Source organism: Mirounga angustirostris, unplaced genomic scaffold (assembly GCF_029215605.1).
Source record: "Mirounga angustirostris isolate CCGP_5_RB_7025 unplaced genomic scaffold, mMirAng1.0.hap1 SCAF_10, whole genome shotgun sequence".
Classification (NCBI taxonomy): Eukaryota; Metazoa; Chordata; class Mammalia; order Carnivora; family Phocidae; genus Mirounga; species Mirounga angustirostris.
In genome coordinates this window covers 52646521-52671950 of record NW_026991718.1, presented here as the reverse complement: position 1 = coordinate 52671950, position 25430 = coordinate 52646521, and the positions used below count along the sequence as shown (strand labels likewise).

At 41.1% G+C, this 25430-nt stretch overlaps 1 protein-coding gene across 2 annotated transcripts in view; it reads left to right on the top strand.

Annotated features, from left to right (window-relative positions):
* ANTXR1 (ANTXR cell adhesion molecule 1) overlaps positions 1-25430 on the top strand; it is a 248972-nt gene that overhangs the window by 39303 nt on the left and 184239 nt on the right. For both annotated transcript variants that reach the window (XM_054509837.2, XM_064572414.1), the window contains exons 4-8: positions 15598-15679; positions 16256-16289; positions 17512-17591; positions 20586-20654; positions 22350-22430. In XM_054509837.2, the coding sequence (XP_054365812.1) occupies positions 15598-15679; positions 16256-16289; positions 17512-17591; positions 20586-20654; positions 22350-22430 (346 nt within the window). The remainder of the gene's footprint in view (positions 1-15597; positions 15680-16255; positions 16290-17511; positions 17592-20585; positions 20655-22349; positions 22431-25430) is intronic.

Here is a 25430-nt window from a genome sequence, read left to right as displayed (position 1 = left end):
TTGTCCTGTAATTCACCAATGTTTAATTATTTTGTTTGTATTCAACTTACTGTTTGCAGCTTCTATTGAAATTTTTTACTGTGATAAAATATACACACCATAAAACTTATCATTTTAACCATTTTTAAGCATACAATTCAGTAGCTTCACATTGAGCAACAATCACACTACTAGCCATCTCCAGAACTTCTTCATCATCCCAAACTAAAACTGCCCCCAGCCCCTGGTAACCTCTATTCTACTTTCTGTCTCTATGGATTTGTTTATTCTAGGTACCTCATATAAGTGGAATTATATAATATTTATTCTTTTGTATCTGGCTTATTTCGCTTAGCACGTTTCCAAGGTCCATCTGTATTGTAGCATATGTCAGAATTTCATTCCTTTTTTAAGGCAGAATAATATTCCCTTGTATATATATACCACAATTTGTTTATCCGTTCATCTGTCAGTGGACATTTGGGTTAGTTTCTGGGTTTTTTTGTAGGTTTTTTTTTTTTTTTTTTTTTAAGTAACAGTCATTCTAATGGATGTGAAATGGTATTTCATTGTGGTTTCGATTTGTATTTCCCTAATGGTTAGTGATATTGAGCATCTTTTCATGTGCTCATTGGCACATTTGTGTATCTTTTTTGGAGAAATATCTATTCAAGTCCTTTGCCCATTTTTTAATTAGGCTGTTTTTTATTGTAGTTGTTAAGATCTAAGAGTTCTTTATATATTCTGGATAGTAATCCCTTATGAGCTATATGATTTGCAAATATTTTCTCCCATTTTGTGGATTACTTTTTCCCTCTGTTAATAGTGCCCTTTGATGGACAAAAGTTTTAATTTTGATGAGTCCAGTTTATCTATTTTGTTATTTGTTGCCCACGCTTTTGGTGTCATCTCCCAAGAAATAATTGCCAAATCCAACCACTTGAAGCTTTTCCTCTATGATTTTTCTAACAGTTTTCTAGTTTCAACTCTCACAGTTAGGTCATTGATCCATTTGGAGTTAATTTTTGTATTAGCTTTTAAAAAGGGCCCAACTTCATCCTATTGCAAATGGATATCCAGTTTTTCCAGCCCACCTATTAAAAAGATTGTCTTATCCCCATTAAATGGTTAGCACCCTTCTTGAAAATTCTTGACTATACATGCAAAGTTTTCTTTCTGGGCCCTCTAAACATCTATCCTTATCCCAGTACCACTCTGTTTTGATTAGTGTGTCTTTGTAATAAGTTTTGAAACCAGGAAGTGTGAGTCTTCCAACTTTAGTCCTTTTTCAAGAGTGTTTTGGCTATTTGGTGTCCTTTGAGATTCCATATAAATGTTAGGAGAAGCTTTTCTATTTCTGAAGAAAAAAAAAAAGCCACTGGCATTTTGATAGGGATTGCGTTGAATCTGTAGATCACTTTGGGTAATATTGTCATCTTAACAATTTTAAGGCTTCTGATCCATGAATACAGGCTGTCTTTTCATTTATTTATGCTTTTTAAAATTTCTTTCATCTTTCATTTATTGTTTTCAGTGCCATTGCATTTTTTAACTGACAGATAATACCTTTCAACCCTATGAATATTTTTCTGATCCTAAATTTTTCCTTTTGTGTATGTGTGTGGCACCTTGCTATTGTGTTAGAGACGGAATATCTTCATCATGAATATGAATTGCAATTGCTTTATGTGCTCCCTATTTTTTATAAGAGTTTGCTTCAAACGGGAAATTTTCTCAAATTCCTCAAATTGGTCCTCTTCTTCCCAACTTCTGAGATTTTCCTTAACATAGTGACTCAAAAAAGGAACAAGTAAGTCTTTCAGTACTGGGATTTGGGGTGAGTTCTGTCAGGGATCACGAAAAATCTTTGTTGAAAATGTAAAGATCCCAGGCTAAGGACTGTGGGAAAATTTAGATGTAGTATAATTTTTGCTTGGAAGTGGTAGAGACCTAGTAGTGTGTCCAAGGTAAGGAAGAAGCTGAAGCCAAAAGAAGATGGTCAGGTGTAGGTGCTGAATCGCTGTGTTAAGAAATGAGCCCACCACCAACCCCGGACTTTTCTCCTCATGTCCTAGAATTACAGGCTGCTAGGTCCTTCCTCAGCCTGATCTCAGCAGCTATGCTTCTCACAGGAATTATCCCAAGTGTCTGGCAGGTGTATGGCACTCTTACCTATTTTCCAGCAGGGAAAAACATTTTCCCCTGTTATAGTAGTTTTAGCTGTTTCTATAGCATTATGGAGAAAAAGGGGGAAGTTAAAATATGTGGACCCAGATCACTGTTTTCACCTGGAAATCTTGCCTTACTTCTAAACTTTGCAAGTTTAAAAAACAAAGCATAACAGAACAACCATGAGTCAAAGAATTATTATGTCTTATCCAACCCTCTCCCTGGCCTCATTTTACTACTCAGAGAGATTGAATTATTTGCCCAAGTTCATACAAGTTGTCAGTGGTGGTAGAATTTTTTTAACTCACAAAGTTAAAAATTTTAAATCTAGTGATTTTTTTTCTATTACATTACTTATCTACCCTATTTACTGCATCTATATGCATACTGCTGTTTTTGTTTCCTATCTGGGGAATACTAAAATGGAAGCAACCACTATGTATATGTGCAAATGCATAAGTACACATACTTTTTGTCTATATACAATCTTTTATTAATGGCTTATAATGTACCAATAACCTAGAATACTTTTCTCAACTATAATAAGAGAAAATTAATAATACCTACCTTGTAAGATTGTTAGGAGAATTATTTATTATATGTATTATATAGATGGGGATACTGAGTCAAAGAAGGCACAAAGCCACTCTGCTGTAAAAGTGCAAAAATTTGCATTTGAACCCAGGTATGATGGCCCCAGTGTCCACACTTTTAATCACTATCCTATAGGGTTTCCCACAACTTTACAATTATATATAGTTTTTAGTTAAAAACAAATCCTATCATCCACAATTCACCACCCCAAACTCTCAGACTTCCAGAAAACACTTCTCTGAAAGCATATGCCCTCCACACATTTTATCTTCAGGACCTTTTAACAACTTCAGCTTGGAAACACTCCTCATAAAGAGGTAAAGAGGTAGCATTAGCATTTCACAGATGGGGTTAAGAGGTTAAGTATCTTGCCTGTTGCTTAAGGAGTTGGAGGGAAAGCCAAGAATGCTTGGCTCAGACTGCTGGGTGGAGACCAAGAGACCGCACTTGTCCATCCCCCTCAGCCATCCTTGGGTTGGGTTCAGAGTGTGCTTTTGCATTAGTATCACAAGGGAAAATGACATATTCTGAACACATCGCTTGATTCCTGGAGCAGAACGATTACAGGCTGTCATTACCGAGAGACATAGTTCTAAAAGCCTTTTCTAAATTTAAAAATAACAAGAGAAGAAATGAATCTTCAGATGCTTGGTGTTTGAAAGAACCTGGATTTGTTCCATTTTTAGGTACTGTTTATTTAGGTACAAGAAGGTTTGATGGCAAAATTAAGAGAAATGTTGGGAAGCATGTGTTTATTCTCTTGTCCTGTTGACTGAGAGAATATCCTGGGGTCTGGGTCCATGGGAAAGTTTCTTACCTCTCTGTGCCGGCTTCTTCATCTATAAAATGATTAGAAGGATAATCCCTAACCTCCTAGAGCTGTTGGAAAGATCAATAATGCCAGGCACGCAGGAATTCAGCAATTCAGAGAGTCCCCAGCTCTCCATGGCTCATATCCTTCTCCAAAATTTTTAACATTTGGCCAGTCTATCCCTAAATAGAGTGGTTATAGGTAGAAAATGCTGCTTCAGCATGAGGCCAGAGAAAAGTTATTTTTCCCTTTGTATAATGGTTCTAGCGAGACTCCTTCAGACAGACGTGCACAGGCAATGTCTCTAGAGGAAGCTTGTCGAAGGGCTCCTTATATTGAGTCTCAATTATGGTAAAAAGAACCCACCTTGAAGCAATTCCGCTGTTCTGGGAGCAGACTGATTTGTGAGAGTAGCGTGGTCCCGTACTTCTCATGCTCTTCCTCTGGGGGTACCCCTGTCAGGAGAAGAAAGTAAAAGTATACTCCTGGGGTCCTCAGGTGTAGTTTGACTTGCTCATCGAAAGCAAGAAATTTCTTCAACATCCTTTCATCTTAAAAATGCATGTGTGTTTGTGTTCTATTTAATAATATACCAATGTTTGATTTTATAGAAAAATCATGTTGAGTTCTTCTTCCAATTATGGAGTACGACTTATGCTCTGAAAAAGATAACATGTATATGTTGTGTGCATGTGTCTTTGTGTCCAGGACATTGTCCTATACCAAGTCTGGACACCACAGATGTAGTAGAGACGATACAGACTTTGTACCAGGATCAGCTTGGGTTCCAGTCTGTTACTGGAATCCTCTGAGTCTGTTTTCTCAAATGAGTGGTGAAGATAATGACACCCACCATATGGTGTTGCCTTGAAGCTTTTGTGGGGTTTTTTTTTAAGATTTTATTTATTTATTTGACAGAAAGAGACACAGCAAGAGAGGGAACACAAGCAGGGGGAGTGGGAGATGGAGAAGCAGACTCCCCACTGAGCAGGGAGCCCAATGCGGGGCTCGATCCCAGGACCCTGGGACCATGACCCGAGCCGAAGGCAGACGCTTAACGACTGAGCCACCCAGGCGCCCCTGCCGTGAGGCTTTTGTAAAGTAATGTAAGGGAAGTGCCCAGCAGAGGTGCTGGCATGGCCCACATCCTCAGGAAATGTTATTCCCCTTCCTCACGTACTATCCCACATGTAGCAAGCACATACAAAGAATAAAAACTGACAGAACAGCATGCAGAAGCATTCTTGTCGGGATGAAGCCAGCAGGACAAACTCCAGAAGTGGTCAGGGGAACCAAAGAACGGTAGGGTGTTCAGACCTGAAGCAAAACAGCCAACGCCGCCTGCCCATCCTGTCACTGCCCTTTGGCCTCTAGAGCCAAGCCTGAGACTTAGTGCTGCCCTTGAGCATCTCTGACGGTCTCCTCATGAACTGCAGGTTCAGCCTGTTGCTACTCATCCCCCACAGTTTTTTAAATTACTGTATATTTCAAATGTAACAAAAGTATACCCCAAAAAGGGGAATGGACTCATTATCCACCACCAAGTTTATGAAACAAAATGTTACAGGGATTGACACCTCCGTGTACAACCTCGCCTTGCCTTTTCCTCACCAGAGATAATCACCATCCTGAATTTGGGGTTTTCATCTTAACAGATGCTGGATATTTTTGTATACCTGTGAGCAATATATTATATTTTTTTCAGATTATGCTTTATAATAAATGGTCATATTGTATGTATTTTTCCTGAACATGCTTTTTACACTTAACATCATGGTTTTGAGACTTTGTGAAGATGCATATAGCTGTACTTGGTTCATACTTTCCCACTGCATCATACTATGTTGTAATAATGTACCATCATGAACTTATCTGTTCTCTTATTCATGGACAGTTAGTTTGTTTCTAACTTTTTGCTGTTATAAACAAAGTTGAAATTAACATTCTTATACCTGTCTCCTGGGGGGTCAAAAGCAAGAATTTCTGATACACAACTAGGGATCGAATTGCTAGGCATGATTTCCTTGTTCTCCAAAGGGGCTGCACCAATTTTCATTCCCACCGGTGATGTATGAGTTCTCATTGCCTCTCAACATCTTGTATGATCCTCCAACTCCTCTTTTCACACAGATCGTGCCTACATGTGACTTGTGGGTTGGGTTATCTGGTGTGAACATAGTATACCTCTACCTACTCCCACCACCAGCCCAATATTGCTCCAAAGTGTGACAGGAAAGTCTTACCTTTGGAGAAAACTGTACTTTCCACCAGCTTATACTAAAGAAATGTGGTCTGACCAAACAGAAGATGCTTGTCTATTATCTCCCCTAGGGCTGTCCGCTTTCAGCTTCCATCCAAGAAGGTGATTCTGGGCTCCACAGTCTCCGTTGCACAGGACTTGGCAGAGCACCATTCTATCCTATGCCCCTACAAATATTCATTGTGGTTGGTGGCACTGGGCTCAAGTACAACAACCTGACTATTTTAGATACTACAAGCACCCAGAGAGACCTAATCCTTATTGAACTAAGAAGAGCATGGAACGGAAGGTTCTCATATCTGGGAAACCCTGAATACAGAACCCACTTTCCACCACTCCCATCTCCTGCAGAGTATGGCTCAACTGGGGAAAAGGGTTAGTGATGGGAAAGTCTTACAGAGATTCGTTTCAAAAGCAAAGTGGTACCATAGGAAACTGCATGGTGAAAACCACTGCATGAATGAGTAACCAACCAAAACAGAGTTGTGTAAAGAAGACTTGTTTGGACAAATTCATCATGTTATCCTCTGATTAAACCATCACTCTTATCCTGTATGCCAGCTTAGGCTTCAGCCCTTGGAAATTCCCTGATGGGCTCCTCTTAGTGAACTTCACTTACTGGTCGGCACTTGACCCTGTGTCACATTGTGGACTACTCCTGTCAGTCAACTGTGGCCTTTCCAGTTCCCAACAGATGTCCAGGCTTTGTTTCTGCTCATTCTTTGGTCCTTACATAAAATCAGATGCAGCAGTCTGAGCTGGAAGGGAGCTGGTAGATCTTACAGTTTCACACCTTCATTTTTACATTTGAGAAATCTAAAGTTGACATCCCTAGGAAGTGGCAGAATTAAGATTTAATCCAAGTCATCCTCTTCCAAAGGCCATGCTCCCTTGATTAGCACCGAAGTCATGGGAAGAATGACTTATAAAACTGCGTGGGTATTGAGAATATGGGAATGGGTGGGGGGGTCTGAGGGAGTTCTGGGGCACTCCAATCTTTAGAGTTCTAGAAGAGAAGGAAAAGTCTATACTGAAATATGAGAAAGAACAACTGATGAGGGAAAAGGAGAGTGCATGCATAATGGAAATCAAGAAAAGAAAGCATTTTAACTTGAGGAAGAGGTTATATTGAGTAAGATGAAGCCAGAGAGGTGATTACTGGTTTGGCAATGTGGAGATGGTTGGGGACCAGCAGAGATGCAGAGACAAAGGTCAGAGCAGAATGGGTTAGAAGGTGAAGACTTCCAATTTTAAAATGAGAGGTAAAGATATTTTTTACCCTTTCTGTCACAAAAAGCACCCCAAAACCAGGAGGATGTGAAACAAAACCACAAAGCCCTTCTTTGAAGAAACTAAGAAATATTTAAGCCATAAGAACACTATACAAGTGAGGATGGAAAGAGGACAGAGGAGTGGCAAATGATGTAAGCAGTGTGGAGAAAAGTCAAATATAATCCTGCAGAAGGAGATGATAAAGAGAAGCCTGTAGCCTAGCAGAACCCTGTAAGGATCAAAACCTAGCACTGCCAGATACCGCAGAAGACAAGGAAGGGCTAACAGGGTGAAAACTGGAATATTGTTTAAGAGTTTATCTAAGGATGGGATAATAGGATGATGGGCATTAAGAAGGACACTTGCTGTAACGAGCACTGGGTGTTATATGCAGCTGATGAAGCACTACCCCAAAATTAATAATACACTATATGTTAACTAACTTGAATTTCAATAAAACCAAAAAATTAAATTAAATTTTTTTAAAAAGTTTATCTGAAAAGCTGTTCAACCTTCAGAAACACCTGCCTCCACTACATCTGAAAATTACTCCTCCAGTTCCACCAGAGAAGAGAAGTATATTCTCTGGCAAAAGTAGACAAGGATGGTTTCAGAGTCAGACACCAGGTATGGGAGATTATGGAGATATCTGCATAACAAATGTGACTGCTTCCAGCCCTCCTCCTTGTCAATTCCAGACCTAAGGAAAGATTTTGAAAATTCCTTTTCTGTAGAAATAAATACCTCGGGGCGGGGGGAGGGAGGAAATGTAAATACACTGATATTTGAGGGTCCCCAACAAAAAAGCCTGTTGACAAAAGCTAGTCATTTGCTAGTTGGCATGCCCCACTGTGCACACACAGTTTCCAACAAGTCTTTCCATCTTGCTCATTCACTATGAACAGCCAAAGATCACTCTACATTTGAAGAAAGTTTCCACCAGGAAAGACAGGGAAATGGAGATACAAATACTGCTTCAAGAAGTCATGTTGTGAAGAGAAATGCAAAAAATTGGTCAATAGCTAGAGGGAGATGTGGGGTCACAGAGGATTTATATATATATATTTTTTATGTGGATTTTTTTTAATTTTTTTATTCTTATGTTAATCCCCATACATTACATCATTAGTTCTAGATGAAGTGTTCCATGATTCATTGTTTGTGCATAACACCCAGTGCTCCATGCAGAACGTGCCCTCCTCAATACCCACCACCAGGCCAACCCATCCTCCCACCCCCCTCCCCTCCAGAACCCTCAGTTTGTTTTTCAGAGTCCATCGTCTCTCATGGTTCGTCTACCCCTCCGATTTCCCCTGCTTCATTCTTCCCCTCCCGCTACCTTCTTCTTCTTCTTTTTTTTTTTCTTAACATATATTGCATTATTTGTTTCAGAGGTACAGATCTGAGATTCAACAGTCTTGCACAATTCACAGCGCTTACCAGAGCACATACCCTCCCCAGTGTCTATCACCCAGTCCCCCCATCCCTCCCACCCCACCCCCCACTCCAGCAACCCTCAGTTTGTTTCCTGCGATTAAGAATTCCTCATATCAAGAGGATTTATATTTTTAAGATGAGAGATACTAGAGTATATTTATATGCTGGTAATCAGCCTTTAGTATTTTTCTTCCTGACTTGAAACAAATGTGTAGTCACAAATATTTAGAAAAAGGCTTGATAGTATTTCTGCTTCTGGTTAGGATGTAGAGGAATGTGAAAAACCTTCATTCCAATGGTCAAGCAGAAAAGTCCCAACAAAATAAAATCCATATGTTTCTATGGGGTTAACAGACATACAGGAAGCACTGATGAGCTGAATTAGAGAAAAACAAGCCCCTTATAGCTGAGCAGAGATCTACAGAAACTTCCATACTTGGTGATGGATATGATCTGGGTATGGGCAAAAGTAGGGTAGCCATGGAGACTTTTCAGAGATGAGGAGAAGTCAGCTGAACCTCAGTCAATGATGTGTGCGAGAGGGATGGATTATCTGAAGGAGCCCCACATGAAAAAGAAATCTCTGTCTGACAATTCTCCCCCTCACCTGCACCTCTGCATTTTTTCTAAGAAAGTATCAGTGGAACAGTTGCTGAAAAGTGAAGAGAAATTGCATAATACTATATATGGATCACTGTGGTGCTTGGATTCTGGTGTTCTACCAGAGTTGAATCCAACAGCAAGCAAAAATGACTGAAGCTGCACCCACCTCCCTCCCAACTCAAAGACTGAAAAGACCACAAATGCAGGGCAGGGCAGAAGTCTGAGAATCAGGCTAATAACAGGGAACAGCGTCTAATTAAAGCTGTGACCCAGCCTAAACTCAACCTAACTCAAGGAGGAATCTAAATAATCAGCCCCCACCCCACCCCCAGCTCCCAAAGATAAAAGGCTTACGAGCAAAATAAGTCAACATTGTACCTAAGTTTCCACTGCTTTTCTTTTATACACAATGTCTGAAACACAAATGAAAAGATAATGAGGCATGGGAAAAAGGCAGGAAAATGTGACCCATAATCAAGAAAAAACACAGTAATGGAAGCAAACCACAGATCATTCAATGGTTGGAATTACCAGACAGGGATTTAAAGCAACTATTATAAACATGTTAAAGAATTTACAGGAAAAGGTGAGTACAATGGAGACACAGGATATCAGTAAGAAAAAACAACAACAAAGAAAACTCTAAAGAACCAAGTGAAAACTATGGAACTGAAATACAATATCTATAGAAAAGGGATTGATGAACTTAAAAACAAGTTAATAGAAATTATCCAAACTGAATGAGACAGAAAAGTGGTCAGGGGGCAAAGGGGGGTGATGACCCAGCCCTTATGATTTGTGGGATAATACCAAGTGGTCTAATATATGTATAATTGGAATACTGAACATGACATTCTGCAGATGAATCTAAAACCCTCAAAGAACCCCAAACAGGAGGAATACAAAGAAAAACATCATCTAAGTGCAAAGTAGTTGAATTTCTGAAAACCAGAATAAAGAGATAATCTTAAAACATAGGGAGAAGGGAAAAGACATATTACAAAGAGAGGAGCAACAATGAAAATCACTTACTTTTCATCAGAACAAAAGACATGCAATCCAGAAGGCAACAGACTGATTTCTTTACAAAGATGAGAGGAAATAACGACAACTTAGGATTCTATATCCAGTGAAAATATCCTTAAAATGGCAGGCAAAAATTAAGACATTTTTAGGGGACAAAAAAAACTGAGAAAGTCATCCCCAGCAAACCTGCACTACAAAAAGAACCAACCGCTAAAGGAATTCTTCAGGCTAAAGGAAAATGATACCAGATGTAAACTAGATCTACAAAAAAAAAGAAGGAGGAATAGCAGAAATAATAAATATTTTCTTAATTTTGCAAAAAGATGATTGCTTAAGACAGATATAAGAATGACATTTTGGAGTTTATTACATATATAAAAGGATATATTACAGTAATAACATAAAAGATGAGAGGGGATATATGGAATCAGAATGTTAAAGCATTCGTTCTTTCATTATATGAGAAGTGACATAATATTAACTTATAGTAGCCTGTGTTAAAGTAAGGATGAATACTGTAATCCATAGAGCCACTGCTATAGATAGGATGTTACTACAGATCCTACAGATGTTAAAAGATAATGAAGAAATATTATAAACAACATTATGGAAAGAAATTCAACAATACAAAAGAAATGAATAAATATCTGTACATATTACTGCATATAAATTATAGCTCACTAAAAAATAGAGAGAGAGAAAAGGATCTTTGGTTCAGCATGCAGCTCAGTATCATTAATCATGTTGGCCTATCCTTAAGTAAAAGTCCCAAAGAGGCTATCATCTATATACATTATAAACAAATGATTAGAGTTGGCTGTGAAACATCTGGACTCCAAAAGTAGCAATGAAAGTTCTTTAATTAATCTATGGTCTTTTGTTCTGTTCACTCCATGTTTTTGGTAGTGAGCATCTGGAGCCATAAGGCCATCTGGAAATGTTGCAAATGCAGCATTAGCGGTAGTAGGTAGTGATGTGTGTTTACAATATAAGTTGAGGCTCCAAAGCCAACAACTGCTGGACATTTGAGAAAAGTTCAATTCCACAGAACTAGAAGCTCTTTTACTCAGAGGCAAGAAGTTGACAATGTAGAGCTGATGTTGGGTTATTCTGGGGTGGTGGTGGAGATTGTTTTATAGACTGAAAATGTGGTAGACATTGCATAACCCCAAGGAGGATTTTGCAGTAGGAACATCACTAGGATACTTAGGAGAAAAGCTTGTTGAATGTAGTGCTTCTTGATATGCTTATGTGTGTCCATCCTTTAATGTTTCCATCAGCAAATCTTATCAAAATGTCACATCACAACCAGAATCCCAGAAAGTAATCTTCATGAAGTATGGGAAAATTCCCCGGGCCACAGAAAGTCCAGCAGACATTGTGACCAATTCTCCCACCCCCTACCCCTACCAACCAGTGCAGTGCTGGGGGCACGGTGCATGCTCAGTAAATCATTGTGGAAATGAATGAATGGATGCATGCATGCATCCAAGCTGGAATCATTCATTCAACAGCAAATTATCTATTCTATGCCCATCATTAAGTCTTGCAGGGATTGTACAAGAAACACAGGACATGTGAACTGGAAACCCTTCACTTCTACATAGGAACACTGGCAGACATGTGAAACCACCAAGGAAAACAGGAGACTCTTTAATAGCAGCCTCTCCATAGGCTTCTCTGCCTCTCTCATTTCCCAGGAAGATAACATTTCATTTGGTAATAACCAAGTCCTCAGAGTGGTTCTTATCACCCCCTTTAAAAGATCTTTCTCCCCGTTTTCTTCCGTTCCTAAGAGAACATAAAAAAAAAAAATAGGCCCTTATTAATAGTTCTATTGTCCCAGAATTAAAACAGACTCACCATTCCCATGAACCATCTGTTCTGTTTGCTTAGATGTTGTGGGTGCTTAGAGAAGGGACAGGGAGTAGGGAGGTGGGGCCATAAGTCATTTGATCTTTTGACCAAGAAGGGTGGTATATGGGGAGGTTGTGATCACTGCTTGGGACTGGTGAGTTCCTATCTTGCCAGACATAAAGTATCAGGGAGGAAGACATTTTCCAAAACAGCCTTTGCTTGTTCTGGTACCAAAAAAATAGAAAGCCCAAGAAAATACTTATAAAGAAAAGGAAATAGGCTTAGAGAAAACACCCCAGTTCCCAGACTTTATTTGGCAGAGAAAAAAATACAGTGAAGCCAAGGAAACTTTTCCACACCCCCAGTATGCCTTTATTTAAGCTTCAGTCTTAACACAAGATTCCAATTTTAGTGTTGCGGAAATGTCCCGAACTTTGCAAAGATAACGCCACATTTGCTTTTCTCTTCCCATTTACTTTTAATGCCCAATCTCTTCTCACCTAATTGTCAGAAATTAGCCCCCTCCTCTTTAGTGCCCCCAGCTATTCTGAAGTGTTCCATGTGCCACCTCTGTGTCCTCAGGAACAAACCCCCATTTCCCTATCCCAACCTCAGTCCCATATCCCAGCCTCACCCTCTTGCCGCCTTGCCAGTGTCCTTTCCCTCTTGAAACTGCTGACCAACAGGGCAGTGCTGCCCTCTTATAATGTCACCCTCTCCCTTCCCAATGAGGGACACAGCTCTCATCTTTATCCCTCCTTCTAATGCACAGATATATACCCTTTCTTATCACCAAACGACAGAGTTAAAATTAAACTATGCCTTTTGATAGGAGTTATTGAAATACTGGGGGCAATATAAAGGGGTACAACAGAGAATTGTTTCTAACCACCACATAGGCACAGATCTAGGATCAATTATCAAGTCAGCTTCTGCCTGGCCTCCCTCCACATGTCCACGTGAAGCTCATCCCTACCCCAAGACTGACTTCTTCCTAGGATGATTAACCTCTTCAGTAAATAGGCATTGAATGTTTGTTCTGTTCCAAGCACTGTAGTAAGCACAGAAGATATAGCGGGGACAAAAACAGACAAGGCCCAGCCCTCATGGAGTTCAGAGTCTCGAAATGGTGAAGGAGGTAGCTAAACATAATCAAATGTTATTAGTTACAAAATTGCTGGGTGCCATGAGAAAGCCTAATTGAGGGAGTTAGTCTAAATAGGGGAAGTCAAGTAAGGCTACTTTGAGCAATTGACATTTAGGTTGGGACTGAAGGCTGGGTAAGAATTAGCCCAGTGAAGGGCTGGGCAATGGTAGCCCCAGTCCACAGGCAGCAATGATTGCAGGTGTGAAAGGCCTGTTGGAGAAAGTTGCTTGGGAAGACCAGGGGAGCTCAAGCGAGGAGAGTGGGGGCAGAGTGGGCCGGACAGGGAGGCAGAGGAACCATCCCATGTAGGCACTGGAAGGCTTGGCAAGTTTTTCAGATATATACCAAGTGTAACCCAACAGCTATTGAAGGGTTTGGAGCAGGGGAGTGAATGATTTGGCATGTTTTAACCTATATTTTAACAACATTGTAACAGCCATGTGGAGAATGAATGGAAGAAGGGCAAGAGGACAGTCAAAAGATAAAAAGTAACTGTCTTAGTGGTCTAAGCAAGAGATGATGATGGCTCAGACAGTGGCATTGGCAGAAGAGATAGAGAAGTAGTCAGTTTTACGAATGTCTAGAATAGAACTGATGGACTCGATGATAGATTATGTAGGGGGAGCAGGAGAGAGGAGAGTGAAGGCAGAGGGACCAGGAAGGCTTCTGGTTTCTGACTTGGGCAGCTGGGCACGTGGTCTGATATCTAGGCACTGGTAAGAAAAGCAAACAATAGTCAGAACATTTCTCAAAGTTTGAGTTACTTGGTCTTAAATATTCCACTTGAGAAGCATCAACAACCCAGGCCAGGGACAGGCTCAGGCGAACCCCTGTTTGGTTTGTCTTTTAAAACTTCCAACATCTTGGCAATCCAGCCTCATCCATGGCCGCCGCATTACATCAGTTTTAACAGAAAGTTAATTTTGCACTAGACTTCTTCCCCAAGCAATTGCCAGGGTAAGACAGTAATGAATTTTGTTCATTCATTCAGGGAGAAACGGTTTAACATAGTGATGGAGAACAGGGCCTCTGGGTTTCAAATTCAACCTCTGCCACTTAGAAGTCGAGGGACTTTGGGCAAGTTCCTTAGCCACTCTGTGACTCAGTTTCCTTATCTGTGAAATGGACATAACAGTGTATCTACCTCAAAGAGCTTTCTTAAGATAATAAGTGAATTAATTATAGGTGGTGTATTTCTAACAGGGGTTGGCACATAGTGACTACTCAGACAGTGTTAGAAATTACCATTGCTCCTCATTAATCAAGGGTTACTGAAACCTCCCACTTCTCCAGCACTGATCTAAAGGAGAATGCTGGGCAGAGTAGAGAGCCATTTTTGAGTCAGTCCGATTTGATTTCAAGTCTGCTCTCCTGCTTAACATCTTTGAACCACATTTTCTCGCCTGTTGTAGGAGAGCAATAATGCCCACCTTGAGCAGTTACTGAGAACATAAAATCAGAAATCCTTGAGCAGGGCCTTGTACATAGCGGAAGCTCAGTAAATGGGAGGTTCTTTCCTTACTCAAAAGGAGCTTGCCTTCCTAATTTACATAGTGCAACTCCACCTCTGTCCCTAAAGAGGCCCCGATGAGAGATAATTACAAACCCTTTTGTAGGCTTACAGATTAGGAATAAGGTTAATGTTTCTTCAGAAATTAACTTTTTTTGCCCTTTGGGCATGGTATGGAGCTATTTAAAAGACAGAAATGTGGATGTGGACATCTTACATCCCAGAGAGAATGATCTACAAAGATTCTCTTCAGTCCCCAGACCATCCACATTTCCCATCACCAGTTGGACCCTTTCCCGGTGCCATAACCCACTTCCTCTTCCTGCCTCCCCCACCACCACCCTGATCAACCAGAGTAAGAAAACATGGACACCAGCCCACAGAAAACACTCTCGGTTGTCCTGGAAAGCGTAGATTGCCTGAGCTTTTCTTTTCAAAGCTGACTACACGGTTTCCTTTGACACATCCGTGCAGGCAGCAGAGTTTGCTCCCGACACCTGCCCGTCCCACCTTCGCTCCTTGTGGTGGCCTTGCCCTGGGTTCTTGGTACTCACCTCTTTCTGGCTCACGTGAGCTGTTTGCATCTTGATATAAAGTTGCCTGAGTTGTCGTGTCATCCCCTCTGGAGCAGTTGCATTTTAGGACTCATTTCCAATGTAGAATGAAAACTTTGTCCTGTTAAGGGGCGGAAAACTCTTGTGAGTGGGTGGATATTCCTGCAAAAGGGTCCCTTCGCCTGAGATTTCACTCATCCTCCCTTATGGCTAACCCTGAATGGATAATGTGCTACAAAGACTTTCCCTCTAATTGGCTTTTGGGGGACGTGGGGGTACTATCGCAGGATCCACAAAAAAAAAGATTAATGCATATGTCTCTCCACAGCAAAGTATAAAATGCTCTAATAAGACTAACAGGGTGTCTTTGGATTTCAGGGAACAGATCCGTCAGGGCCTAGAAGAACTCCAGAAGGTCCTGCCAGGAGGAGACACTTACATGCATGAAGGATTTGAAAGGGTAATTTTAAAATGGTTTCCAACTCTAAATATAAAGTGTGATAGAGAAACATCAACATAAGGATGGCCGATGAGATAAGACACATGTAACTGAACAACCTCCAAGAGCAAGAAAGTAAAAACAATTTTCCCACAAGCTTGCACACTGATAACTCTATCCCAGAGAAGTGAATTTCCTCGCTCCCTCCCTGACACCGACAAAGGGCTTGTTAGCTAATGCTTGGCTGACACTCATGAATCATGCCACACGCAAGTCCCCGACATTTCCAAGGTAACCTTTTCTATATGGTGCGTGAGTGGTTGAGACAGAACGTCAGTGACTTCAGTCATAGGGAAAACAAGTCGCAGTCTGTGAGAAGCAAGACATGGATCCATGTTCACAGGTACATTAGTTAAATGTCAAGGTAACTTTAGATGAATGCCAACCATTGGTATTTGAGCAAAGCCTGGGTGGGTTACATAAAGAATCAAGACTGAGCTGGCCTACATAGCCAGCCCCAGAACCCACTGCCCACCGTGGTATTTGGAATAGCACAAGGTGGCTCTAGGTCTAATGTCTCTTCCGTGTGTTTTTCAGGCCAGCGAGCAGATTTATTATGAAAACAGTCAAGGTAAGACTATAATATGAATTAGCAAACTTTTTTTTTCTGTGTTGGCCTGAAAAAGTGCTTCAGTATCTTCCCGTTACAAAAGATAAATGTGATGTCCATAATCCTCCACACCTCATCACAAAGAAGACAAGATGACGTGTACCAGGTCAAATTCCACTGTCCTGTTGATGCCAAAAAAAGTTACATAAAAGTAATGAGGAGCCCATTATGGGCCACAGTCTATAATGTCCGTGAACAGCTTTGCATGCTGAATTCATTAAATTAATAAGTACTTGGATAGGTTAGTAAAGTCTTGGATTTTCATGTCAAATTTAATCTTTTTTGTCCTCCCCCAAGCTCCAAGCCACTTCATTACTGTGATTGGATATGATATTAAGATGAAGATACCAGTGTGGTTTAAAGTTGGCTTCACTTAAATGAAAAAAAAATGTATACAATGTACTTAACGTATAGAAAATATACTTCTTATTATGATTTTAGCTGTTGTTACTAAGACTACAGTGTCTTTCATGGATAGCCTTTCTTTATCTGAGGCAAATCTTTTGAAAGAGATTCAGTATTACAGTGGGGATTTTCTCCCAGGCCTGTAGAGGTGTCTGCTTCCTATTTCCCTCTCAACTGTGGGGACAAATAGAACAGACCCAGTATCAACGCTAAGGCTTGTTAATATAAACCAACCCTCAGCCATGTTAGAAGTCTAAAAATCACTGAAAGAATTCTAGTAGGTTTTCCCAGCTGGTATAATAACTTCCACTCAGCTTATAATCACGACTATTTCTCGTTGCCCGGTTCTTCAAGGGGTGAGGGGTATGGTCCACTGCGGCCTGTGAGGACTCCTGAACAGCCCATGTGGTAGAGTTTGCCCCCAGGCCTTAACCTCAGTCACATGGACTGTTAATAGAAAATCATAGAAGTTTGATTCACTGGAGCTACTCCCAGCTATCAGTCCAGTGACCATTCCAGCAGGCTTGGCTGTTTCTGGAGAGAAGACTGAGAAACCCACAAGCAAAACTCCCCCCTCTCCCCCTGCCCCAGAGTCAGTCCCCACAGATGCATTCTTCTTCTTCGTGCTGGAGGTGCTTCTAGTCCCAAAAGAAAAGTTGCTGGTTCTCATAAGATTGACCTCGGGTGGTTGAGCTTATGAGACATCAACCCCCAGGACTGAGGGGGTTTCCCTGAGTGCGGCAAGATGGATTGAGTGGGTCTGTGTTGTGTTGAGCAGGATACAGGACGGCCAGCGTCATCATTGCTTTGACCGATGGGGAACTCCATGAAGATCTCTTTTTCTATTCAGAGAGGGAGGTAAGCGATGGCCTGGCCTATATCTAACACAGACATGGAAACAGGGCTCCTTCCTCCTCAGAAACGGACTGCACTCTTTCTACTCAGACAACACGATTAGGTGTTCTTTGTAAAAACCCCCGGGTAAAATAGTGTCTCATATGTAAAAATAATAATAATAATAATTCATTTTTTTAAAGTGAACTCTCACATCTTACACATGGTAGATGTTTTTCCCCCTTTCAAAATATTTGCCTGTTACTCTGGGTTTTGAGGGATAAAAGTTGCTTATCATGACTTGATTGAAAGCACTATATTTATCTAGCAGTTTTGAAATAACTACATATCACTTTCAAACAAAAACGGTGCCATTTTTCCCCCATTTCTGCTAAAAACAGGAGGAGGGGAAAGAATCACTTGAAATATGTAAGAACCAGTCTGGTCAGAAGGTATTAATCATTGAGATTCTCACTCCGAGAATCAAAGTTGAATATTAATTGGTAGCAAAGTAAATTGCAATCGCTCCTACAGTATTTCTCCTTCCTTTTCTTTATGTTCTTGAAGAAAAGTATTCCTTAAAGCAAGTGAGAGTATTCTCTCTAAATGAAGCTTCCAGTTTGTATAAAGAGTTTCAGAAAAAGAGGTTTATTCAGGAATTGAAAAATAATGTTGGGCGCCTGGGTGGCTCAGTTGGTTAAGCGACTGCCTTTGGCTCAGGTCATGATCCTGGAGTCCCTGGATCGAGTCCCGCATGGGGCTCCCTGCTCGGCAGGGAGCCTGCTTCTCCCTCTGACCCTCCCCCCTCTCACGTGCTCTCTGTCTCTCTCATTCTCTCTGTCTCAAATAAATAAATAAAATCTTTTAAAAAAAATAAAAATAAATAAAAAATGTTTATATTTAGGAAATCCTTTCCTTTCCAGTCTGAGATTTGAGCCACATGTGTAATTGGCCCAAGAAACTAGTTCACCATTACTGACAAAGTAGGAGAGAAACACAATAAGGAAAAAGACAGGCAGTGAGGAAGGAAATGCTGGCGTCTGGGGGAGGAGTTAATCAGAGCCTGACACTTACCTCAAGCTCTTGACTATTATTTGATTTAAATTCAGCTCCCTTGGCAAACAATCATTCATTCATTCATTCATTCAGTGTTAACTGAGTGCACCGCATGTGCTCGGCACTTTGCCTGATACTAGGGAAACAGGTGAAGGAGGTGCGTTTGCCGCCCTCATGGTGCTTACCACGTAAGGATGCAATGCTGCCTTTTGAAGCCTCTGCTGGCAAAGGGCATGAGGAAACGCTGTAGGTAAACACACTACTTCTCCCCTACCCATAACTAGTACAAAAGATCATTTGCACTGGGGAAGCACACTAGTAAATGTGACAGACCCTGCCCGAGCATTGGGAAAATAATACACTCCCGTATTCTGAAGTTGAAACTAATGATACAATGGGAACGCGGAATGGCTTATTTTGGGTGCTGCACAACAGTCAACTAAAGTAAAAACCCTAATAAGGAAATAACTGAATCTGAGATAAATGATGGATGTCAGAGGCTTAAAATACGGGTTAGTAGAAAAGAATGTTAGGTATGGCGCGTGCAAACTTGGAAAAATATTTGGAGTGCCAGCACTAAGAGGAGGAGGCTTTCTGAAAAAGAAAGAGAAAGCTCAAGCTACATAAAGAAATGGATTTTTCCATTTTTGAGAATCCTGCGTAAAGCCCGATTAGAGGGAAAGAGTCAAAGAAGTTACTACAGATAAGGCTAGACATAGACTGTGTGTAAAAGTTAGTGTTATCCTTAAAGCAGCAAAGCGTATTTTTAAAATGAAGGGGAAAAGTATGTGTTTCTTCTAAAATTCAGTGTTTCGGAATGTTTCAATCCCAAGTGGGTTTGAATACTAAAGCGAGGGGTGGAGGAGGAACACAATTCAGGTCAATATGCGTACACTGAGCACCTACTATGTGTTTACTATCAATTATTTATTCAGCACCCACTGTATATTCCAATGATTTCCAAATTTTCTTTTCTATTCTGAAACACAGAAGAACCTGGAAATAAGATATCAGAGCCTTTAATAAATCGAATATTAAAATCAAGCCAAAACCTGGATGTTATTCATTATGTTGCCCTCTCGATACTTAATTGTAGAGAAGGTCATGGGTTCCCTAACTCGAATATAGACCATAATTCCCACACCATTAAACCAGTGTACTCTGTGGCAATGAAAAGGGCCTTATTCACAAAGGGTGCTGACATTTATAAGCATCTGCGTTGTTCTAGGCCTTGTATGAGGAGCTCTGAATATGTTATCTCATTGAATCCCCAAACACTTCACAGAGCAAAGCCAAAACTAGGTATAACGGGTTCCAAAGGCCACATCCTTTCTATTATACCATGCTGCTATTACAAAGGAAGAAAAGTATGTCAATAAAAATTCTTCAGAGGAATGGAATAATCATTTCCCCAGAATATTTTTTTAAGATTTTATTTATTTATTTTTATTTTAGAGAAAGAGCAAGCAGGGGGAGGAGCTGGGGGGAGGGAGAGGGAGGGGAAAGAATCCCAAATTGACTCTGCGTTGAGCACGGAGCCCAAAGCAGGGCTCCATCTCAGGACCCTGAGATCATGACCTGAGCCGAAATCAAGAGCTAGATGCTGAACCGACTGAGCCACCCAGGAGGCCCCCCCCAAGAATATTTAATAGGCTTATCCTAGCCTACTGTTCCCTTTTCCTCCCCTCATCTTTCAAATCCCTTCATCAAGACTACTTCCAATGCTCTTTCTCAACACGTCCCATTAGGCTAATCACTCCTCTCATGTCCCTCATACATCACGGTAGAATGTGCTGTTTACTAGAGGGTGAGCTCCTTGGGAACAGGGATTGCCCTCTCCATTGTGGTACCTGGCACATAGTAGGTGCTCAATAAATACCTGATCATGGAAGTTAGTCTGGTTAATCCAAAAGGAGTATATTTGCCATTTCTCTGTCTAATGGCTTTTCTCCATTGACCCAGGCTAACAGATCCCGAGATCTTGGTGCCATTGTTTACTGTGTTGGTGTGAAGGATTTCAATGAAACACAGGTATGGATTTCTTCAGGTCTGGGAGCTTGTGAATGATAGAGAACATGTGTATTCAGTGCAGCAGCACAAACACCCCTTAAATAGGTTATTTTTCCAAAAACGTTGAGCAAGCAAGAATTATTGGATGTGTAAGGGACGTGAAGCCAAGCCAATGCATTTGGGGGCTGTGAATGCAGACTATCCAGGCAGTATCTTCTTTGGTTGACTTTCTTGGTAGATGTTAAATTGCCAAGGTGTCAAAACAGATCTGAATAACATTAGAAAACTTGTTGATTGTTTGTTTTTCTTTTTCATTTAGTTTAATGAATCTAATTTGGCTTAAATGTCAAACATCCCTCTTCTCCCATTAGAAATTCAGTGCATTTTCAATACAAAAAAATAAATATACAGTTGGTCCTTGAACACTGCAGGGATAGGGATATCAGCCCCCCTACACAGTCAAAAATCCATTGACAGCTTTTGACTCCCCAAAAACTGAACTACTAACAGCCTACTGTTGACTGGAAATAACATAAACAGTTGATTAACACATATTTTGTATGTTATATGCATTATATACTCTATTCTTATAACAAAGTAAGCCAAACAAAAGAAAATGTTACTAAGAAAATCATAAGGAAGAGAAAAGACATTTACAGTATTTTACTGTATTTATTGAAAAAAATCCGCGTGTAGGTAGACCTGCTCAGGTCAAACCCATGTTGTTCAGGGTCAGTCATAATTGGCAAGTGGGCAAAAAGAATGTACAAATATAGATATGCAAATTGTGACATTTTGCTAACAACCTACATAACTGTTCCTCAATGTAGGTCATCATTTCTTTTTGTTTTAATGACGTGGGACAATGCTTATGATATTAGGTGAATAAAATAGGGTTACAAAACAGTGGGGATAGTCTGAGTCCACTTTTAAAATAAATGTGTGTATTTGGGGAGGGAAAGTATGAAAGACTACATAGTATATCAAATTAATAATAGAAAAATGGTAGGGGGAAGATAGATAGATAGATAGATGAGTAACTTTTTTTCTTGTTAACACTCCTGGGTTTTCTGAAACTTCCCATTGGTTGTGTGTTACTTTTGCCATCAGGGAAGGTCATGGCACTGACCATGATGGTGGCAGGCACAGAACTATAGATTTGGAGTAGAAAAGTCCACAGATCAGATTCTTCTTTCTCCTGTCCTCTGTTCTGTGAAATAAGAGAGCCAAACCAATTGCAAGGGTCATCTCCTCAATGAGTAATTTGAGCGAAAGGGAAGGGGCTCCATTCATTGGCTTCGCCCAACACCAAAACTTAAATTTATTTTTAAAGTTGCTCTGAAAGGAAACCTGAGTCTGTTCGATTCAAATACAGTTGCCAACAGAAATTTGAGTGAATGGGAGAAAAATGAGCCAATGGCCTGCCCCCAAATCTATAAATACATCCACCCAGGCCAAACGTTCATCTAGCTGAGCAATCTTACCTCTGCTCCCAAGGAGAAAAGTATTAAAACAAATGTAAAAGCTGGAGCTGACCCTCTAGGCCTGCTCCAGAAAGGCCACTGGTAAGCTCATTACTACCGAGGGCTTTTCAGTGAGGCCCAAGGCCTCAGGTTCCTCTGGGTTCTAAAAGTCGATGGAGCCCCCTGGACTCAGTTCTCTGCAGCCAAGCCTGACACATCTCCATGTGCGTTTGTGTGTTTGCTGTTTTCTCAGCTGGCCCGGATTGCGGACAGCAAAGACCACGTGTTTCCCGTGAATGACGGCTTTCAGGCTCTGCAAGGCATCATCCACTCAGTGAGTAGAGCCCTTCCTCTAAAACTGGACCTTGGGCACTCTGCCCCCGATCCACTAAAAATTGCCCAGTCCCCTCCCCCGAAGGCTGGTGTTCTCTGCTTGAGACAACCTTCCTTTGCCTATCTTTGTTATCTATCATGTCCCACTTCTCCCTCCTGCCTTCCACACGTTTCTTTTCTCCTTCTCCTGTGCCAGTTGACCCTACAAGATAAATTAAAAATTGAAGGGAATGGGCGCCTGGGTGGCTCAATCTTTAAGCGTCTGCCTTCGGCTCAGGTCATGATCCCAGCGTCCTGGGATTGAGCCCCGCATGGGGCTCCCTGCTCCGCGGGAAGCCTGCTTCTCCCTCTACCACTCCCCCTGCTTGTGTTCCCCTCTCTCACTGTGTCTCTCTCTCAAATAAATAAATAAAATCTTTAAAAAAAAAAATTGAAGGGAACCCTGGTCTGGCAGCAAACCAAACTTCAGATAGTTCAGTTCTCATACTGGAAACATCGCTTGATGGTGTGCACCTGACCTCAGCTTTTCCAACCATGACTGAATGCAAGCTGCCTTCTAGAGCATTGGCAGGCTCAATCTGTATCTCTTGACCATCAGAGGTACTTTCGACCAGTGGTTCTTTACCTTGGCTGCCTACTGGGGTCATCTGGAGCAGGATTTTTCCCAGGGGACTTTACTGGAACCACAACTTTAAACCTATGGTCCCCAAATATGAGGGATTCACTCTTCTTCAGGGTTTTCAATCACCATCCCTTCTTTCCACCCCAACCTGGGTTGGATGGAACAATCCCACACACACAAATGGGTTTTTTTAGCCCCCCTTTCCTGTCAGGGAACAGAAATCGGCCTCTCTTTTCCATCCTCCATACATAGGCCAGGCCCTTGGTCCAGCCGGAATATTGGATGATGCTGGTATTTATTTATTTATTTATTTATTTATTTATTTATTTATTTATTTATTTATTATGCTGATCTTTAAAGCTCCAGCCAGAAGGCCAGTGTGTGGGCCGCACCTGTGATGAAGTCCAGAAGCACTGTCTCCTCTACCTTTAGGTTTTGTGATTGGGCAGATGGCCAGCAGTTTCTCCAGTAGAAACTCACCAGGCTCCAGGGTCCAGGATGCAAATTCAGAGCTCAGAGGGTCACTATCCCCTTCAGATATCAAGGGGGTCTTAATCCAGGGGTTACCAGCCAGAACCAGGATCTGCCCAGCTCTCCCAGACTGACCTAGGAAAACTCCAATGTACTTCCATGCCCACTTTCACTCCCTCCAAGGTTTGCTAAGAACTCCTGTGGGGTGAGAAGAACTTTGGAGCTGGTCATCCCAGAATTTAAATGCTGGCCCAACGACTTACCATTTATAGATCCTTGGATGAGTTATCTCACATGTTTCCTTATTTGTAAAAAGGGATTGATGGTAAGACTTACATCACCGGACTGTTTGAGGATTATAAGAGATAACACTGGTGAAATTACCTAATATTTTTCCAGGCACGTAATAGGTACTCAAGACATATGAATTACCTCCTCCTTCACTTTCCTTCCTCATCATATAATGGACATTAGTATCAGTTTCCTCCAATCCTCTAGATTTTCTTGAATATACTTAAAAACCACTTGGGAATCTTGCTTAAAATACCAGTTCCCAAGTCCTATCCCCAGAGATTCTATTGCAGACAGTATGAGATGGTGCCCAGAAATCTGTGTCTTTTAAATCTGTTGGTTTTTTTTTAAATAAATGCCCAAGGGGCACTTTCAGAACATTGATACATGTGACCTTAAATTTTCAGAATTGTGAAAAATAATCTCACCTCAGGTTAGGAACTCCTACCTTAAATATGTACAGATGATGGTCATCTTATTCAAGAGGTATTTGTTGATAAGGAACAGAAACCAACTCAAACTACTTTCACCAGGGAGTGGAAATTATTGAGAGAGAGAATTATCAGTCCCAATACTAGATCCCCAGGTGAGGGGCCCCTGCTCCAAATAATTTCTGGGATCAGTGTGGCATACTTGCCAACATAAGCAACAAGGACTGCAATAAACATAAAACAATACCCAAATGGTGCAAAACATGATTTGGGGCTGATCATGAAGCTCAGAGGTGGATTATCGTGGGCTGGAGCCTTCATGAGAAAGTGGGACAGACCTAAATCTATGAAAGACCCAGGAGGAATGATGGGTAGCACCAGGGAAGAGATGACATGACCCCAGCCCAAGAGCTGGAAAAGGGAAAAGCATACTCCGAGGACAATAATAATAATGCCTATCTGTCTGGGGCGAGAGTTTGGTAAAGGATCAGGAGTAGTAAGAAACAAGCCTAGACATTGGTTTGGAACCAGACTGAGAAGAGCCTTGAAGGGGTTTTGATTCCAACTCCGTGGGTGTAATCACTGAAACATTTGGAACATCTAACAAGTGATATTTAGGAAGAGAATCTGATGGTGGTATCCGTATATAGGAAGAAAAATGGGGGGATCTAGAGGCAGGAGCCTACTGCAGCATGAGTGCACAGTCTTGCTTTCAGATAGCTGGATTCTGAACAGGGACGACTCTTACCTGTTCAAAGGTTCTTAGGAGCCATGTGCCACATCACTCAAGAGGCAGTTCCTACCCAAATAATCAGAATCATTTTATCTGCATAAACTGGTGTTGTCCTTGACTATTTCTACCTTAACAACTCACCCAAGCTCGACGTGAGCCCCCCAGATGTTTGGAAAGCTCTTCCCACCCCTAAATGGAAATAACTCTAAAGATGTTTCAGGAATTTCAGCAAAATGGTCTCCCAAAAATTGGGAAAAAAATAATAATTTGAGACTCCAGTCTCCAAACTTGAGCTGAATGATAACATTCTTATGAGCTTTTTATCTGGGAGCTAACGCTCGTGGTTGCGATCCTTCCAACACTTGAAATCCATGTTTATGGCAGTTATCAATTCATTTGCTTAGACAGAGAAACGGGGACAAGCGTGGCGGGGCTCATCTTTCTCAAGACAGA